Raw genomic sequence first — 15,146 nt, 5'->3', positions numbered from 1 at the left:
CTTACAATAAATAAACATATAAAGCCTGCAGAGTAGTCCTCGAAAAAGAATATTACAAACCCGAGAGCTGATTTTGGAACTTCTTTTTCTCAGGATCATCACCTTCATCACTTTCATTCAAACAGAACAGATTAAAAAATTAATCAAATTGGCAAAATGTCAAGAAAAAAAGTTATATTAGCCACTACATTATGGGACAACTGATTTTTATAACCCATATCTGAGAGGCATTACATGAGCAGACATACCCCACTGCCCCACCCATAAACACACCCTTTGTCATCGGACTGTGACTCTTTGACAGGCTTAGCAGGAGGAGCTTTCTCTTTCTTGTTTAGATACTCCTTCAACTTCTCGGCTCTGTCCAAGAATTCAGCACACTTCGCCCGGATGCTATGTTTAACTTTATTACCATGTGCTTCATCTGTTGGAAAAAAAGCATTTAAAGTTACACAATAATTATTTCAAGCAGTATTGGACACGCAAATGATTACAGACTTGCAAAAAAATTAGGATATCATTAAAAAAATTAGTGGTGCACCGATGTATCGGCCGTATATCGGTAGGGGCCGATATTCGCCTCGTTTACTGCCATCGGCGTATCGGTAATAAACTTGACTTTCACCGATAACATTGGCCGATATTCATTGGTATGTTTTCTGCAGCCTGCCAATCTGGCATCCAGATTATGGTGCACTGACGCCGGGTTTACACCGGGCGCTGAAGCGCCGCGCAGCGCAGCACAAGAAAGCCAGGCGCCTCCCATCCCCCTGTTAAACCTTTGTGCGGTTCACATGGGCTGCGATGCGCCGCGCCGCGCCAGCGCCTTCACCGATGGTTTCGGCGTGCGAGCAAGCGTATCGCGCCAGGAAACAGACTGAAAAATGATTTTAAACGATATAAATGACATATTTTATATGATATAAATGATCAAATATGGATCCCATACTTTGTATTCCCCTTCTGTTGTCCTGGAGTTTTAATTTTCCCAATTTTCCCAATCACATAATTAAATGTCCCCCTCTGCCCATCCACTACAGCCACACAAGCAGTCATATAGATAAAAAGAGAGAGAGGGGGGGCTAAAGGCTTGCTTGGAGAATACGTCATTTACCCCCGACACCCAACATTGAACGGGTTACATACAACAACAAGCGGAGAATCGCGGGCTGACCGGCGCGGAGAAATGCGGGTCCGGTGTGCACATGCGCAACAGGTACTACATACAAACAGCAGAGACAATGTCGGCAGCGTCGGCTGTGTGGGATTTCTTCACTGTCTCAGAGAAAGATCGCCGTTTAGCAATTTGCAAGACATGTTCAGCCGACATTTCAAGAGGGGGTAATACCACCAAGGATTTCAACATGGCATCTAAAGTTACACTTGTCACTTTTTCTGTTTTTCATATTATTCAAGTAATAAACAAATATCGGTATCGGCTATCGGCTAGATTGTTGTTTTAAATATCGGTATCGGCTAAGAATTTCCATATCGGTGCATCCCTAAAAAAAATGTTCACAAATAAGTTACTATGGCAATTCTTGGATATAATTCAGAGAGGTACATAAAGACTGTATCACCTTGGCCACAATAAACTACAGCCACATAAACTTTACGTTTAAGTGTCAATGTGAATATCAGCTTGCAGACACAGTGTACTTGAATCTTGAATCTTGATGCCAATCTTGATGACAATGTGCTGACTTATGTCTTACATTTCATCACATGAAGTACTGAACGGCAGCCTTGTAGAGACGCAGAGCCTCCTCATAATTCTGAGCTTTATCCTCCTGAGCTGCCTTGCTGGCGAGATCAATGGCTTTCAAGAATGAAGAGAGACAACTTTAAGTCACCCTGACAGAACGCTCATCAGAAAATGCTATAGTTTGTTTTTCATAGTTTTTGTAATGCAAGTGTTGTTTATCTGTGTGTAATCAACAGACGATCTGTCTGAACTGTGTCGAGTGTGTTGTCAACATGACACGTGTGACGAGGCTAATCTGGAAAACTAACTTAACGTCTTCAGTGTCGAACAACATGTTGTGTATTTCTTCTCTTCTGTCAGATGAATACGTGCTTTGTTGGAACTGTGTCAGTCGAAGGAGTAAGTAAAATACCCTGTGCAAATATGACAACTTTGGCTGAGTGTATTATTTTTAAAATAAATGTATTTTATCATTAAATATTCTAAGTATTCATTAAATATTTTGTTTTTGATTAACACAAATCATTATTTTCCTTGGTCCTTTCTTACTTTATAAACAAACCTAAAGTTTGTATTTCTACATCACTTTTACACACATGGGTGAAAAACGACCCATACAGTATGTATTCACTACAGAACATCTACCATAAATTTCACAAGGCTGCTTTTGCACATCTGATGCATGTTGTATTACATAGAGTACAATGGTATGTAAGTACTAGTGAGAAAGAGAAATATGTACAATACTAACTAGCTGTTAGTTAGCTAGTTTCTTTTCTGGCTAGCTAACCATAGCTGGATCAACAAAATAAAACTCGAAATATAACAGTATATACTAAATAGACTGATTGATATGCATTTGAAAATATGCTTTTGATTTTCTTTATCCAGAGTGTTAGTTTGGCAGGTCACAATCATTTCAGACTTACAGCTGAATTCGTCATAACGATGCTGCATAAAGATGAGGAAGATGAGGAGGCAATTCTTGGTCTTGATTCTGAGTCGGTAATCTCTGATGCTTAGGACCTAGACCTTGTTCCACAGGGTCAAGCTGGAGTTGTGGGTGTGTCCTGGAATCTAGCTCTCCTAAATGAAGAAGACTCCTTTGATGACATAGAACATGTCATAGAAGATTAAAGGAGCCTGTGAAAACACAGTTTCCTCTATACCAGGGGTGTCAAACTCATTTTAGTTAAGGGGCCACATACTGCCCACTTTGACCTCAAGTGGGCCAGACCAGTAAAATCATAGCATAATAACGCATACATAACGACAATATTTCTCTATGTTTAAATCATTGGTGAAGGTTTTTGGATGATAAACCCTATTTTAAGGTCTTTCTACAATAAACTAGAAACATAAAGGCCAAAAACTCAGACATCAGCCCACTGTTTATCTGCCTGGGCTCTCCTCTGCAGATTCCCTCGCTTCGTGACGCGTTTGACGTCAAACGCATCACAAAGTGAGCAGCGAGCGCTTCTGACTCCGGAGCAGACATCGCATTTACGCTGTTTTTGAAGCAATTACTGGATCAATTAAAAAAAATGACAAAACGTTTGTACTCATAAACCTCCATATTCTTAAGAGACATTCTGATTCACAAGTGTAAATCGCTACTCTTACTCTTTACTTGTTTTACAGTCTATGGCATGCTCTTACTGATACAGTGCGACCCCCAGTGGACTGATTAGGAATAGCAGCTACTTTTATAGAAATGCAATTTATGTCTTTCTGTAATTTTCACACTCAGCAAAGTCATCCGGCGGGCCGAGCTGGACCCCCTGGCGGGCTGGATCTTTTCTGTCTAGCTAACCATAGCTGGATCAACAAAATAAAACTCGAAATATAACAGTATATACTAAATAGACTGATTGATATGCATTTGAAAATATGCTTTTGATTTTCTTTATCCAGAGTGTTAGTTTGGCAGGTCACAATCATTTCAGACTTACAGTTGAATTCATCATAAAGATGCTGCATAAAGATGAGGAAGATGAGGAGGCAATTCTTGGTCTTGATTCTGAGTCGGTAATCTCTGATGCTCAGGACCTAGACCTTGTTCCACAGGGTCAAGCTGGAGTTGTGGGTGTGTCCTGGAATCTAGCTCTCCTAAATGAGGAAGACTCCTTTGATGACATAGAACATGTCATAGAAGTTTAAAGGAGCCTGTGAAAACACAGAGTTTCCTCTATAGCATAAATTTCACAAGGCTGCTTTTGCACATCTGACGCATGTTGTATTACATAGAGTACAATGGAATGTGTAAGGGAAATGTAACATTTTGACCACAATATGATCATGTTAATTTCCCCTTTGATTGATCATGATTGAATCTCATACAATGTAACCTTGATCATGCTGTATCCTGTACAACTGAATGAATCTTGGCCTGATTGCTTTAACTAAGGCATTGTTGCCTTGATGTCATCAGAAGATCCTGACCTTTGACTTTGTAACAAACCCAACCAGAGTGGGAGGGATGAGCCAAATGTATAAAGACAAAGAACTGTTTCCCATCGGTGTGCATATTACAAACTAACCTTTGTCGTATGCACCATGCTCTGAGCATTAAAGTGTGACAATACCGTAAGAGAATTGTGTCTCGTTCCTCGTTGTTAAGGTGGGATTGCAGAAATTGCCACGACAATTTGGGGGCTCGTCCGGGATGCCTAACTCATTCACGCTTCAAACCACTTTCAAGACCAAGTATAAATCTGCGCGCAGTCGGTGAGGGGATTCTAAATTGCCCAAGAACCAGAAGTCTTTCTCTCCTGAGGGCAAGTCGTAATCGACTCCCAGGGTGAGAAGAGGCTGCTTGTGAGATCTTGGAATGAAGATAGTTCGATCCGGCATCTAAAAATTTTTAAGGAGAGGATACAGTATTGAAGACCACGGGGTGACGTCTGAGGTAGAGTGACATTACTTAGGGTGACGACCCATTGATAAAGGAAATAATGAATAATATCAATGAATGTCATGTCTGAGAGAGATCTCTGTTTGCTGGTAAGTGAGTGACTGCGAATTAATATCGAAATGGGGAAACTTAGTAGCAAACCTTTTACTGAAGTTTCTGATCTAATGGGATGTGCAAAAATTATGTGTGAGAAACATGGTGATGACTCCTGTAAACAGCTTCTGTTGTGGGTAGGAAAGTTTGAATTTTCTGAGAATGGTAGTTTTAGTATAAATCATATACAGACGCTCCAAAATAAATTGGGACAATATGACAAAATAAAGGTAAAACCAAAATAAATCAGAGAGCATTTATGATGTGTGAATCAGGAAAAAAAAAGAAAAGACACCGACAACAAAGTAGTGAGCAGGGGCGCAAGAGGGAGGGGAGGGAAACTAATCAATGTCCTCAGCTCTCACATTCACAGAAAGAACTGGATCTCCTCCCTGCCTCAGCCGCACATCAGAGTCACCTGAACCAACAGCCTGCTATCTCATACCGAGACATCCAAGTACAGTCGGCCGCAACAGAACACCAAATCAGGCGCAGCATCCGCTCCAACCCCATAGTGAGGCCGCTGCAACCATCGCGGCACAAGTCCCATATCCACAAGAACAAGAGCACGAGATGTCCACAATCTCCCAATGATTGAGGTGCCTAATCCAAGAGCAGACGCCGATGCAGTGATGTATGTCTACAGAGCCTGGACACCAGAGGAGATGCGCTGAATTTCCAGTGAACTGCCAGACATAGCCACACAAGGATGGGCTGCAGTTGTTGAAGTACTGGCCCAAATTGTACAACAGTAAAGGCAGAATTTGAGAGAAACCAGAAGTCTCTTGCTCCACAGCATGAAACTGAAATGGGGCAAAGTATAAGGAGACTGGCCAGAGACAGACATGCGCTATGACTGGAGAACAGATGCTGTGTATCGCGGACATGTGGAGAGACTTTATGAGAACAGCCTGCTGAATAGGTGGTCAGATTGATGAAAGTCTTCAAAGAAAACAGCTGAATGTTGCCACCAGAAGACCCTGAGCACTGTGCGAGAGACTGTAACAGAACAAGGCTGAAAAGGGGATCCACTGGACTTCTTTTTCACTTATCCCGGAGACTGCACAGAGGATGAGGCATGGCTTGCGGCAGAGGCAGAGGAGACTCCAGATTCAGGTGAACGCACCCCCAACACCACATACACGTACAAACATTACAAAGAATTGTTTAACATGACAAAAAAAACAAGTGGATCTGAAGTTTTACCTGAAATAACTCTACAGGTAGCAGGCAAAATATCACATTTCTGGTTGATTCTGGGGCCATAAAACAAAAATGATCTTCCAAAATTGAGTGGTATATATATTTTCACTGTTGGGGCATCAGGCACCACAATTAAATAATCATATACCACACCACTGTCTGTTACCAAAACAGATGGGGATATAAAAAGTAAATGTTGACTTGTAAATTTGTTAGCAAGAGACCTAATGTGTGTTTTAGGCTTGATTTTGCATTGTACAGAGGAAGGGGTTAAAGTCACCAGAACATGAGATATCCCAGATGAATATGTACAACCAGATCATGGTAAGCCACTGTACATATACCAATGGGACCTGTTACCCTCGGGGCCCAGGTACATAACCTAAGATCTGCTTGAAATAGCACACACACACGACGTCATGCAAGCACCTGATTTACATTGCACAGCCACAGTTAGTGAAGGACCAGACACAGAGTTTGAAAAAGCTGGTTCCAGGAAGATAAAGAAAGCAATTTTATTACTAGTGATTGGGTGTATTACAATAATAGAATGTGCGCATTGACTGTTGTGTTGACCCCCGCAGTAGCCAAATTCTTTAATATACATAACTCATCACCACATGTGTCTCTAGCTAAAGCAAATGATGTGCAGTGGGAAAATTTGGCACCCTGGGTCACTCGGTGTTCACGAGATTGTACATGGGAGGATAGGGAGAAGGAATTCAATATTCACCCGAGAATGCAAACATACAGATGCCCATTTCAGAGCACTTTTCTGGGGGAAAACGAACTGTGCATTTAGCACAAACTGCTAAATTTAAACTAAAGGTTTGGATACATTTTTCTCAGTTAACCATTGACTCTTCAGAGTTACAAGAAGTGCAACAAAAGTTATGGGCTAATGATAAGTATGATCTGGGATTAGTTAAAGAGACTGAACCTCTCAATGTGACACCAAAGAGCACATACCGTTTATGTCAAGCACAACATCCACTCAAACCAGAAGCAGTAGCAGGGATAACACCAGTATTTAAAAACCTGGTAAAAACCGGAGTCATCATTCCATGTGCACACTCACCAGTAAGAATGCCTATTAAATGAATTAAAATTTAAAAAAGAGAAAGATAATATACAAGTTTCTCTAGTTCCACCAGAAAGCACGTGTTTTGTTTTTTTCAATTGTTGATTTGGCTAATGCATTTTCAGTGTCCCAGTTCATCCGGACTCTCAGTATTGGTTTGCTTTCACATTCCAGGGCAAATCATATACATTTAGATGTATGTCCCAAGGTTTTGTGGAATCCCCTGCAGTCGACTCACAGGTGTTATATGCAAGTCTTGAGGACTTGTAGTTACCAGCGAGAAGCGCTGATACAATATGTTGATGAGTTGATGATTTGTTCACCAACAAAACAGGCCTGTAAAAGTCGACACAGTAGCATTGCTAAAATATCTTGCAGACCAGGGCCACAAGGCCAGCCTGGCTAAGCTGCAATTTGTCCAGAAAAGTGTAACTTTCCTAGGACACGAAATTTCTAGCAGCGGTAAAACATTGAGCTCAAAGCAGTGGAAGCCATCCTCAAGATTCCAAAACCGCGTACCAAAGACAATTAATGTCATTTTTAGGGATGACAGGCTACTGTAGACAGTGGATCTGTGATTATGCATCCCTGGAGGCTCCACTCTTGTATGTTATGCATGGCCAAGGACTGAGACCAACAGACAACCTGGCGTGGACGACAGACGCTGACACAGCATTTACCCAGCTACAACAGACTGACTTCTAGACCTACACTGGGACTACCGGATCAAAACAGATCATTTACACAGACTGTAAATGAGAAGGGGGTTTCATGACAACAGTAGAGTACAACGACCAGTGGCGTATTTCTCCTAAAAAAAAAATTTTAAAAAAATTAGATAGCTTGGCATTGGGTCAGCCTCTCTGTCTAAGCAGAAAGGATATCAAGAGGTCACATTGTTAGTGCCATATTCTGTATCTTCTATTCTGCTAGAGCAACAACCTAATTCTATTAACAGCCATTTTACTCCCTACAGCGATATCTGTCTGTAAGTGTGAGGCTCACACTAAAAGTGATTCTGTTTCAACAGGTAATGCTCAAGCAGATACAGCAGCAAAGGAAGCGGCACAACTAACCAACATACTGTAAATGTCACAATTGATTGATACTCCTCTTGCCTTTCTCTCACAGATTTAGCAGAAGCACAGAGCCATGCTAACAACATAGAGAAAGCAGCCTGTAAAAGGTAAAAGGGCTGAATGTACATATGTTAACAATGTATGTCAATCTGAGGACGGCCGTCCATGTCTGTTTAAATGTTTATTTGTTGTTTGTTTGTTTTTGTTTTTATTGAAAATTGTCGGGTTTCACAAATTACTCACAATGTTTTTTCCAAAATGTTTAATTTGTCTGACAAGCAACACTACAAGAGGCCAGGACATACAAGCCCTGGCCAACCGTTTGATCACTTGCAAATGGATTTCATTGAACTAACACCATGTGAAGGAAAGAAATATTGTCTTGTGGCTGTTGACATGTTTTCTAAATGGGTTGAAGTTTTCCCTACAGGTAAAGCAGATGCCTCTGCAGTGGCAAAGGTGTTAGTGCAGAAATCATTCCCCCATTGGGAATCCCACATAAAATCAACAGTGATAACGGAACTTTTGTAAATAATGCAAATAATCAACTTTCAACATTTTTAGGTATCAATCTGAAACAGCATTGCACCTATCATCCACAGAGTGGTGGAGCAGTTGAAAGAGAAAATGGAACAATTAAAAACAAACTGGTCAAATGCTGTGATGACACAGGACTCTCATGGATAAAAGCACTACCGGTAGTGTTAATGGCCATGAGAGGGAGGAAGAGCCAGAACAGGTCTGTCACCATTTGAAATTCTTCCAGGCAGACCTATGAATACCGAGATGGCCCTCCCCAAGAAAATCAAGTCCTCAACTCAGAACTCCTAGAAGATGTGATGCTTAGTTACTGTGTGCACTTAACCAAAATGTTGAGCCTTATACACACAGGTAAAGCAACACTACCGCAACCAGCAGAGGGCCAGTTGCATAACCTGAAACCAGGAGACTGGGTGCTGATAACCTACAGCAGTTAATGTGAAAGAAAGAACCACCGGGACACATGCCAGCCATTGCAGAAAGGTGCCGCCACTTGAGACGGAGGCCCAGGGAGAGAGTCCCGCTCCACTCACAGACAAGGAACAGAAGCAGAAGAAAGACGGCTGCTCTCACTGAGGTGTAAAAAACCTACCAACAACCAACAGCTGTTGCAGACCAAGGAAGAAACAGCAAAAAGAAGACAGAAGGAACAAAAAAAAAAAAAAAAAAAAGAAAAAGGGGGAGGGTTAGGGCTAAATATCAATGCCTGACTATAGACTCCAGCACCCCTTTGGGGAGACAGTCCGTGATCTTGAACGAACAACATGTTGCCGTACAATGAGCTCAACACAGCTAAATATCTGAAACAATCTGTAATCTGGTGTCAAAAACACAAGGAACGACCTACATGCCGTATGGACGCCGATTGGCCACCAGTCACAAATTTGTAAAAACACAACAAAGTCCACACCTCCTGCAAATCAACAATACAAGCGAATGAGACGATACATAATTGATAAAGACAATTTAGTCATCACTATGATGCAAGTATGGGTTTACTGCCCGAAACATTTCTGATTGCTGGATCTGCCAACATTTACCTACATTATCACAGACACCTATGGTAATGCCTGTACCATTATCAGTAGCAGACCTTAAAGTATTTAAAGTTGCAAAAAATTACAGAGACCTTCTCAGACTGTTATATTCCAGGGCTAACTCATCATAACCGACCTGAGTGAAATGGACATCATTTATTTTATCTTATCAGAATTTAACAGAGCGCTACAGACCAAGTGAGTTAAAAACTGCAGTACTGTGGAAAATATCCAAGTTCGAGACCATTGTGCATGCAATGGTCCAACATCGTGTAGAATTCCTAGCTGTGCCTGCTAGCTGCAATGAGACAGAATGCTGGCCAGTAAGCAATACAGAATATACTTATAGCATCATGGCAGGAGTGTGGATAGCCCCGTGGAAAACTCAAACCCAAATAATGTTCTTAGGATTTAAATGTACGTAATTGTTCAAAGCCTATATTTTCAGCTAAATCCTCAGCCCGCAACTGTTCAGTCGCTTGGCCTCCTCTGCGAGTGCATCCTCTGTCAAATGTTTCTTTATGTGTACAGGATCCTAGCCACATAATTACAGCAAATATTACTTATTGTAATCAAACAAAGACTGTTTCTTTTAACAGACAGTCCAGTTTAGTACCCCTAATCAGAGAAGTATCTGCAGCAGAGCTATCATCACTCCACCGCAGGGCCAGACGCACAATAACAACCACCCAACGTGTATTAGGACTCCTAATACCCTCATATGGGGTGTTTATGTCCCAAGAAGAGATTCAGTCACTATCCACAGTGTTAGAACGTCACATGAATCTTTCTACAGTCACCATAACAGCTACATCAAGGCGCTTAGACGATGTAGCACGGGTAGCAACAGAAAACAGAATGGCCTTGGACCTTTTGCTGGCCTCTCAGGGTGGTGTATGTCAAGTTATTCATACTGAATGTTGTTCCTATATTGCTAGTAATGACGCAGAGATAACTAAGCTAAAACAGAATACTGAACAAAGGATAAAAGATCTGCATGATGTGCATGGGTGGGACCCTTTTTCGAAGGTGTTTGGCCCCCTGTCATCCATGGGTACATCGTTCTTTCGCACATTGATTGTAAGCATTGTCATGTTTTTGATTGCTATTTCTGTTATCACTTGTATGATTGGTCTGATACACAAACAATGCACTAAGGCCATTGTTACTGCTATGCAAATTGACCTCTACCCTATCCCAGACTGGATTCCACCATCTAATGTTGATGATCTTGGCACACAACTGAAGTAACCTCAATCGGTCAACCCCTGACAGTGGTATTCCCCCACCTTATAAAGTGTTTACTTTAAGCGTTGATCCAACATGATCAAAAGGGGGGATTGTAAGGGAAATGTAACATTTTGACCACAATATGATCATGTTAATTTCCCCTTTGATTGATCATGATTGAATCTCATACAATGTAACCTTGATCATGCTGTATCCTGTACAACTGAATGAATCTTGGCCTGATTGCTTTAACTAAGGCATGTTGCCTTGATGTCATCAGAAGATCCTGACCTTTGACTTTGTAACAAACCCAACCAGAGTGGGAGGGATGAGCCAAATGTATAAAGACAAAGAACTGTTTCCCATCGGTGTGCATATTACAAACTAACCTTTGTCGTATGCACCATGCTCTGAGCATTAAAGTGTGACAATACTGTAAGAGAATTGTGTCTCGTTCCTCGTTGTTAAGGTGGGATTGCAGAAATTGCCACGACAAATGTAAGTACTAGTGAGAAAGAGAAATATGTACAATACTAACTAGATGTTAGTTAGCTAGTTTCTTTTCTGGCTAGCTAACCATAGCTGGATCAACAAAATAAAACTCGAAATATAACAGTATATACTAAATAGACTGATTGATATGCATTTGAAAATATGCTTTTGATTTTCTTTATCCAGAGTGTTAGTTTGGCAGGTCACAATCATTTCAGACTTACAGCTGAATTCGTCATAAAGATGCTACATAAAGATGAGGAAGATGAGGAGGCAATTCTTGGTGTTGATTCTGAGTCGGTAATCTCTGATGCTTAGGACCTAGACCTTGTTCCACAGGGTCAAGCTGGAGTTGTGGGTGTGTCCTGGAATCTAGCTCTCCTAAATGAAGAAGACTCCTTTGATGACATAGAACATGTCACAGAAGATTAAAGGAGCCTGTGAAAACGCAGAGTTTCCTCTATACCATAAATTTCACAAGGCTGCTTTTGCACATCTGACGCATGTTGTATTACATAGAGTACAATGGTATGTAAGTACTAGTGAGAAAGAGAAATATGTACAATACTAACTAGCTGTTAGTTAGCTAGTTTCTTTTCTGGCTAGCTAACCATAGCTGGATCAACAAAATAAAACTCGAAATATAACAGTATATACTAAATAGACTGATTGATATGCATTTGAAAATATGCTTTTGATTTTCTTTATCCAGAGTGTTAGTTTGGCAGGTCACAATCATTTCAGACTTACAGTTGAATTCGTCATAAAGATGCTGCATAAAGATGAGGAAGATGAGGAGGCAATTCTTGGTGTTGATTCTGAGTCGGTAATCTCTGATGCTTAGGACCTAGACCTTGTTCCACAGGGTCAAGCTGGAGTTGTGGGTGTGTCCTGGAATCTAGCTCTCCTAAATGAAGAAGACTCCTTTGATGACATAGAACATGTCATAGAAGATTAAAGGAGCCTGTGAAAACACAGAGTTTCCTCTATACCATAAATTTCACAAGGCTGCTTTTGCACATCTGATGCATGTTGTATTACATAGAGTACAATGGTATGTAAGTACTAGTGAGAAAGAGAAATATGTACAATACTAACTAGCTGTTAGTTAGCTAGTTTCTTTTCTGGCTAGCTAACCATAGCTGGATCAACAAAATAAAACTCGAAATATAACAGTATATACTAAATAGACTGATTGATATGCATTTGAAAATATGCTTTTGATTTTCTTTATCCAGAGTGTTAGTTTGGCAGGTCACAATCATTAAAGACTTACAGCTGAATTCGTCATAAAGATGCTGCATAAAGATGAGGAAGATGAGGAGGCAATTCTTGGTGTTGATTCTGAGTCGGTAATCTCTGATGCTTAGGACCTAGACCTTGTTCCACAGGGTCAAGCTGGAGTTGTGGGTGTGTCCTGGAATCTAGCTCTCCTAAATGAAGAAGACTCCTTTGATGACATAGAACATGTCATAGAAGATTAAAGGAGCCTGTGAAAACACAGAGTTTCCTCTATACCATAAATTTCACAAGGCTGCTTTTGCACATCTGATGCATGTTGTATTACATAGAGTACAATGGTATGTAAGTACTAGTGAGAAAGAGAAATATGTACAATACTAACTAGCTGTTAGTTAGCTAGTTTCTTTTCTGGCTAGCTAACCATAGCTGGATCAACAAAATAAAACTCGAAATATAACAGTATATACTAAATAGACTGATTGATATGCATTTGAAAATATGCTTTTGATTTTCTTTATCCAGAGTGTTAGTTTGGCAGGTCACAATCATTTCAGACTTACAGCTGAATTCGTCATAACGATGCTGCATAAAGATGAGGAAGATGAGGAGGCAATTCTTGGTCTTGATTCTGAGTCGGTAATCTCTGATGCTTAGGACCTAGACCTTGTTCCACAGGGTCAAGCTGGAGTTGTGGGTGTGTCCTGGAATCTAGCTCTCCTAAATGAAGAAGACTCCTTTGATGACATAGAACATGTCATAGAAGATTAAAGGAGCCTGTGAAAACACAGAGTTTCCTCTATACCATAAATTTCACAAGGCTGCTTTTGCACATCTGATGCATGTTGTATTACATAGAGTACAATGGTATGTAAGTACTAGTGAGAAAATATATGCAATACTAACTAGCTGTTAGTTAGCTAGTTTCTTTTCACACTAGCTAACCATAGCTGGATCAACAAAATAAAACTCGAAATATAACAGTATATACTAAATAGACTGATTGATATGCATTTGAAAATATGCTTTTGATTTTCTTTATCCAGAGTGTTAGTTTGGCAGGTCACAATCATTTCAGACTTACAGCTGAATTCGTCATAACGATGCTGCATAAAGATGAGGAAGATGAGGAGGCAATTCTTGGTGTTGATTCTGAGTCGTAATCTCTGATACTTAGGACCTAGACCTTGTTCCACAGGGTCAAGCTGGAGTTGTGGGTGTGTCCTGGAATCTAGCTCTCCTAAATGAAGAAGACTCCTTTGATGACATAGAACATGTCATAGAAGATTAAAGGAGCCTGTGAAAACACAGAGTTTCCTCTATACCATCAATTTCACAAGGCTGCTTTTGCACATCTGATGCATGTTGTATTACATAGAGTACAATGGTATGTAAGTACTAGTGAGAAAGAGAAATATGTACAATACTAACTAGCTGTTCGTTAGCTAGTTTCTTTTCTAGCTAACCATAGCTGGATCAACAAAATAAAACTCGAAATATAACAGTATATACTAAATAGACTGATTGATATGCATTTGAAAATATGCTTTTGATTTTCTTTATCCAGAGTGTTAGTTTGGCAGGTCACAATCATTTCAGACTTACAGTTGAATTCGTCATAAAGATGCTGCATAAAGATGCTGCATAAAGATGAGGAAGATGAGGAGGCAATTCTTGGTGTTGATTCTGAGTCGGTAATCTCTGATGCTTAGGACCTAGACCTTGTTCCACAGGGTCAAGCTGGAGTTGTGGGTGTGTCCTGGAATCTAGCTCTCCTAAATGAAGGACTCCTTTGATGACATAGAACATGTCATAGAAGATTAAAGGAGCCTGTGAAAACACAGAGTTTCCTCTATACCATAAATTTCACAAGGCTGCTTTTGCACATCTGATGCATGTTGTATTACATAGAGTACAATGGTATGTAAGTACTAGTGAGAAAGAGAAATATGTACAATACTAACTAGCTGTTAGTTAGCTAGTTTCTTTTCTGGCTAGCTAACCATAGCTGGATCAACAAAATAAAACTCGAAATATAACAGTATATACTAAATAGACTGATTGATATGCATTTGAAAATATGCTTTTGATTTTCTTTATCCAGAGTGTTAGTTTGGCAGGTCACAATCATTAAAGACTTACAGCTGAATTCGTCATAAAGATGCTGCATAAAGATGAGGAAGATGAGGAGGCAATTCTTGGTGTTGATTCTGAGTCGGTAATCTCTGATGCTTAGGACCTAGACCTTGTTCCACAGGGTCAAGCTGGAGTTGTGGGTGTGTCCTGGAATCTAGCTCTCCTAAATGAAGAAGACTCCTTTGATGACATAGAACATGTCATAGAAGATTAAAGGAGCCTGTGAAAACACAGAGTTTCCTCTATACCATAAATTTCACAAGGCTGCTTTTGCACATCTGATGCATGTTGTATTACATAGAGTACAATGGTATGGAAGTACTAGTGAGAAAGAGAAATATGTACAATACTAACTAGCTGTTAGTTAGCTAGTTTCTTTTCTGGCTAGCTAACCATA

The 15,146-nt window shown here is 40.3% G+C and overlaps 1 protein-coding gene across 1 annotated transcript in view; it reads right to left on the bottom strand.

Annotated features, from left to right (window-relative positions):
- LOC118124910 (vacuolar protein sorting-associated protein 4B) overlaps positions 1-15,146 on the bottom strand; it is a 48,644-nt gene that overhangs the window by 1,783 nt on the left and 31,715 nt on the right. Inside the window, exons 2-3 of the mRNA XM_047339001.1 lie at positions 274-424; positions 61-110 (exon numbers count right to left, since the gene is read on the bottom strand). Of these exons, the coding sequence (XP_047194957.1) occupies positions 61-110; positions 274-424 (201 nt within the window). The remainder of the gene's footprint in view (positions 1-60; positions 111-273; positions 425-15,146) is intronic.

This window comes from Hippoglossus stenolepis, chromosome 23 (genome assembly GCF_022539355.2).
Source record: "Hippoglossus stenolepis isolate QCI-W04-F060 chromosome 23, HSTE1.2, whole genome shotgun sequence".
Taxonomy (NCBI): domain Eukaryota; kingdom Metazoa; phylum Chordata; class Actinopteri; order Pleuronectiformes; family Pleuronectidae; genus Hippoglossus; species Hippoglossus stenolepis.
Note: the sequence above shows the minus strand (reverse complement) of the source record. Positions and strands in the feature narration are given on the sequence as shown.